This window comes from Echinops telfairi, unplaced genomic scaffold (genome assembly GCF_000313985.2).
Source record: "Echinops telfairi isolate 266 unplaced genomic scaffold, ASM31398v2 ScPeMD7_655;HRSCAF=1070, whole genome shotgun sequence".
NCBI lineage: Eukaryota > Metazoa > Chordata > Mammalia > Afrosoricida > Tenrecidae > Echinops > Echinops telfairi.
In genome coordinates this window covers 16,745,421-16,750,906 of record NW_022104553.1, presented here as the reverse complement: position 1 = coordinate 16,750,906, position 5,486 = coordinate 16,745,421, and the positions used below count along the sequence as shown (strand labels likewise).

General features: G+C 56.8%; 1 protein-coding gene across 1 annotated transcript in view; it reads right to left on the bottom strand.

Annotated features, from left to right (window-relative positions):
- The window catches only part of ZNF579 (zinc finger protein 579), a 33,092-nt gene extending 31,641 nt beyond the window's left edge, over positions 1–1,451 (bottom strand). The window contains exon 1 of the mRNA XM_004715715.2: positions 1,152–1,451. Within this exon, the coding sequence (XP_004715772.2) occupies positions 1,152–1,451 (300 nt within the window). The remainder of the gene's footprint in view (positions 1–1,151) is intronic.
- Positions 1,452–5,486: the final 4,035 nt, after the last annotated feature.

The following is a 5,486-nucleotide window of genomic DNA, read 5'->3' as shown; positions in this document are numbered from 1 at the left end:
TCGACTATGTCCTAAAGCAGCGGTTCTTAACTTGTGGGTCGCGACCCCCTTGGTGATCGAACGACCCTTTCACCGGGATCGCCTAAGACAACTGGAAAGCACATAAATACTTCACAATCCATGGCCGAGCAGACCACCAGGCCTTTCTACCGTGGTGCCTCTACAGCCAAGCACTTGGACCATGGGGGTGGTGCCTCCCCTCAGGAAGCCAGCTGGACAACCCGGCCTGGAAACCAGGTCCTCCCCACTTCCCAGACAAGTCACAGCGGTCCCGTCTGTGCAGCGGCGAACTGCTCCCTGGGGCAGGCACATCTCGGAGGCACGTTGGTTGGTGGAGTTCAGATGCCCGCCCTTCAGCGAGGGCCAGGCCTGAGTCTCCTGAACCACCCTCCCACCCACTTCTCAGAGGCCTCTAGATTGGCATGCAGAAGCAATGGTGTTCACCACCACCTGGGACGGCGAGAGCCCCCCCGCCAGGTCACAGAAGACAAGAGGCCAGGCAAAGAGAAGGCTTGTCTGGGGCGATGGAAACCAGATACTAAGGGGACACCAGGCGGAGAGAGAGGGATCTGAGCCCCTCGGAGAAAATGATCATTACCGATGTGGCCTTATCATGAGGCAGCTCAGGATGGTGGCCTGGGGTGGGTCAGTGCCACTGCTTGTGAACCAAACAGAACAAAGCGGAGAAGCACAGCTAGCAGGCTCCAGTGTTCGGAGCAGACCTGCTTCACCTGGCCGCCTTGGCTGTGACCTTCCGGAAGCACCCAACCAGGCCCTGAGGAGTCGCTCTGAGAGGGAGAACCACCAATCCTTCGGCCAGCGCATCAGCTGGGCACAGACGGCTGTGCCAACCAGACCCCACCTTTGAGGGGGCCTTAACCAGAGCCAGAGCCAATGCGGTAGACCATAGGAATCACCTGCAGCGTTACAGCTAGCCTGCAGAGGGCCAGCCACCTGCGGTGGGAGGTGACCTGGGGTGGGGGGGTTGGAAGGCACCGCTGGCTCCAAGGGAGAAAGATGAGGTAGCCCTGGAAAGCCGAGGGGGCCAGTTCTCTCCAGCTTCTCCACCTGGAAGCCCCCGGGACCCGGGGCTCAAAGGGGTGTCCCGCCCACGAAGTTGGTGGCAGGGGCAGTGGGGCTTGGGGGCTCACCTGGTGGTGGAGCAGGCCTGTGGAGTCCCGGAAGCCCTTGGGGCAGGCAGAGCAGCGGTAAGGCCTCTCGCCGGTGTGTGAGCGCAGGTGGTTGGCCAGGTTGAAGCTGTGCTTGAAGCCTTTGCCGCAGCGCGGACACGCGTGGGGCTTGAGCGCCGTGTGCCGCGCGAAGTGGCGCCGCAGGTCCGAGCGGTAGCGGAAGCTCTTGCCACACTCGCTGCAGTGGAAGGGGACCCGGGGCGCAGCCGCAGGTGGGGCTGGAGCCTGGGTGGGGGGTGCTGGCAGCGGGGCGTCGCCCATGGTGGCGGGGTCTGAGGATTCTCTGGAGTAGGAGGAAGGGAGAGACTGGGTCAGGGGAGATGTCCCTTCCCCATCAGCCCTCCCCTCCCAAGCTCCTTGGGCTCACAGACCCCCCACAACCCTCCCTGGGCTGTCCAAGCCCCGCACTGTCCTTTATGTTATCCTGTTATTTAAACGGTTCTGGTGGCATCGTGGTTACTCGATGGGCTGCGATCTGCAGGGTCAGCAGTTTGAAACCAACAGTTGCTCCACAAGAGAAAAATGAGGCTTTCTACTCCCTTAAAGAGATACAGCCTTGGAAATCCACAGGGGCAGTTCTACCTTGTCCTATACTAAGCCAGTGGGTCTCAACCTTTGGGGGGTCGAAAGACCCTTTCACAGGGGTCACCTAACACCATCAGAAAACATTTCCGATGGTCTTAAGAACGGAGACACCACTCTATACGTCTCCTGGCAGGTCCACCCACATGCAGATACGCCCACATACGAGTACTTGGCGTGAAGACTTACCCATGCTACACCATGCTTCCAGACAAAATTTCATTGAGTTGTCATTAGAAATAAATATTTCACAATATAATTGCATATTGTTTTTGTGATTCATCACTATGCTTTAATTATGTTCAATTTGTAGCAATGAAAATAATTTTGCATATTAGATATTTACCGGACGGTTCATAACAGTAGCAAAATGACAGTGATGAGGTAGCAACGAAAGTAATTTTATGGTTGGGGGTCACCACCCCATGAGGACCTATGTGAAAGGGTCGCGGCATTAGGAAGGTTGAGAACCACTGATCTAGAACATGGTAGAAATGCCCCCTGTGAGTTTCTGAGACTGTTAACTCTTTCGGGGAGTAGAAAGTCTCATCTTTCTACTGCAGAGAAACTGGTGGCTTCAAACGGCTGACCTTGCAGATCGCAAGTGTAACTGGGGCTCCCGTGCCATGGTATTTTCAATCGCCTCATCTGCATGTGAAAGGCAGACACTGACTAAGGAGGGGCCAGAGGAGAGCCTGTGAATTTCCGTGGTTGAAGGACCACAGACAGCTGGAATGCTCCTTAGAAGCGAGGATGGTAAGACTTCATGTCACACACGTGGGAAATGTAACCAGGAGGGACCAGTCCCTGGAAAAGGACGTCATGCTCCATACAGTTGACGGTCAGTGAAAATGAGGAAGACCCTCAACTAGGTGGATTGACAGTGGCTACAATAATGGGCTCAACTCTAGCAATTGTGAGGATGATGCAGGTGCAGGCCGTGGTGGGTTCCTCTGTGCACGGGGTAACTGAGATGGCACCGAACAACCGCAATTCTCAGGAAGCCAATCACCCTTCACCAAGCCGCTCCCACTCCCAACTAAGCCACACCCATCCCTGACCTAGCCCTTCCTATTGCTACCAAGTCCTGCCCATTCCCACTAAACCCCACCCATTCCTTGTCAAGCTTCCTCGCTAGCCCTCCATGCCTCGCCAAGTCGCACCTACTTCTCAATAAGCCCCTCCTGCTCCCACTCAAGCCCCGTCCACTCAGCACCAAGCCCCTCCCACTCTCCTTGGAAGCCATGGGCAATAACGACTAAATGAATTGGAGGACAAAGGTTTAATGCTGGGCACAATTGCCTCATCCTTCCAAGGTGACTGGAATTCACCTTGTGACTTCGGATAAAGCCGAGCCTTGCTCACCTACAAACCAGGAGTCCACGTAGCACCCCTCACAGATGGGGGCTCGGGCATGGGGGGTGAGAGTCAACTGAAGTGGCACCGTGTGTACCAGGTGCTTAGGAAAGAGGCAGCAAGCAAGCTAGTTTGGTTCCTACCACTGACACCAAGTCCATGCTGCCCCCACAGTGGCCCTATGGAGGGTTTCCCACCCTGACAAGTCTTTAGGGAGCAGGCAGCCTCATCTGCCTGCTGAGGAGCAGCTGGTGGATTTGCACCACCGACCTTTCCGTCTGTAGCAGTCCCTTAAGTCCCACCATGCTGTTCTAAGATTCTCTACCTTCTTGGAGCCCCACTTTTCTCCACCAAGACCTGCTCCCAAAACCTCACCCTCAATTAAGCCCTATCCTCTGCCAGACCAGAAGCCCTGGTGTGCAGCGGGCCTGCTCCTCAGACTGCTCATCGCGACGTCAGCGCTTTGAGCCCACCAATCCACTCCACGAAGAAAAAGGAGGCTGTGTGTTCCTGTGACGCGTTAGAACCCCACAGGGGCCACTCAGAATCGACTCCACGGCAGTGAGTTTACATTTGAGTTGCTTTTTGCTTTACAAGAAGGCCCTCCTGTTTCCCTCCAACCTCCTCCCCGTTGCTGTCCACGTGAAACTGACTCATGTTGACCCACTGCGCGACTGTGCGTTATATCCATGGCTCTGAAGGCTTTTTTTTTTCTTGGCTGTAATCTGTAGGGAAGTAAATTGTCAGGTCTCTTCTTCAGCACCACCAACCTTTTACTTATCAGCCTCCCACAAACCATTTGTTTTCACCCAGGGGTTACAACTCTTCTCTCACTGCCATCGAGTTGAGTCCCACCCTATAGGACAGGGAATACCAGCGCCTGTGGGTTTCTAACATTGTAACACTACGGGATCCGGAGGAACGCCTGAAGTTTCGAACTGCTGACTTTGCAGTTAACAACCCAAGGCATTACACTGCACCACCAGGGCTCCCTCCCTACACACAACGCCACACCCTACACAAGCCCCACCCATTCTACTCTAAGCTCCTCCCACCCCACCAATATCCCCCCCCCTTAAGACTTATTTGTCCACTAGCCTCAGAAGCTTTTTGTAACTTTCAACCTGGGACCCGCCCATCATTCCCTTTGAGCCACTCCCCTTAGTGAAACCACACCCATTTATCCTAGATCCTCCCATACATTGCCCACAGCTCAAGCCCCGCCCATTCTCGAGCTAAGCCACACCCACACCAGGCTCCTCCCAGTCCTCGCTCCTCCCCAACCGCCACTTAGGCCCCGCCTCCTCCCACACCCGGTAGCCTGTGGTGCTGCCCTCCCCCCAAGTCCGCTCCAGGTTCCAGGTCCCGAACGCTGGCCTTTTGTGTGCCTCACCCTGTCCCTAAAACGTGCAGGCCCTGGGCTCCCGGGGCAGGGGCAGGTCAGGTGGGAATCAGGGCCAGGCAAGTCCACCCCACTCGTAGGGAGGGGGCGTTCTGGAGACCTGGAGCGGCCCCGGGAGGCCGGGGTAGTCGGTCGGCTTTCCTCTTTAATTACTTACACCTCTCTCTGGGCGCCGACATTTTGGGCAGCAGGAGCAGCGTCACTTCCACCCGGGGGGCCCCTCAACTTCCGCCTAGACCCCCCTTTACTGCCCCTTCCTCCCGCCCTCTAGGCTCCCCTTTCCACACCCCTCCCTTCTCCCTCCTTTCCCAGCCCGGGAAAAGGTTAGCGAAGCCAGATTGGTGCCATCTTGAGTGAAGGCAAAGGGCAGGGCGAGGTCTGGAGGCTGGGGAGTGAGGGCGGACTACGACGCCATGCAGAGGAAGGGCAGCAAGCCTGGAAGCCGGTCGCCTTTCCTCCGCGGCGACGCTAACAGCGCCCAGGAGGGCAGTTGTTCTTCCCCTGGCTTAGCTTCAGACCCCTCCTGGGGGCACTATACACTTGAATCGCTCCTCGAAACGCGACAAGTGCGATTTATAAAGACGAATCGAGAAGCCCAGGCTCCATCTTGTTGGCTCCGCCCTCCTGGGCTCCGAAGCCGATCCGGCACCATGTTAACTACGGGCAGTGGGTAACCATCTCCCCCCCACACCCCCAGCCACACGCTTTCCGTGCCGGCCTTGGATGGGGTCACCCCACTGGGTGCTTTGCAGGAAGAGAGACATTTCTATGTATTCTGGGACGTGGTTTGTGGTGAGGGTGGCGGGATCACTTCCACGACCTTCCAATTCCAGGGAAAGCAGGGAGAGGTTTCAAGCGCCTTCACAGCCCAATTCAGCCAAAGGGAGGCGCGCAGGCGCTGTGTGCCGCGCGGACACGTCGGGCCTTAGGACCCAGCGCGCGCGGCCTCCAGGCAG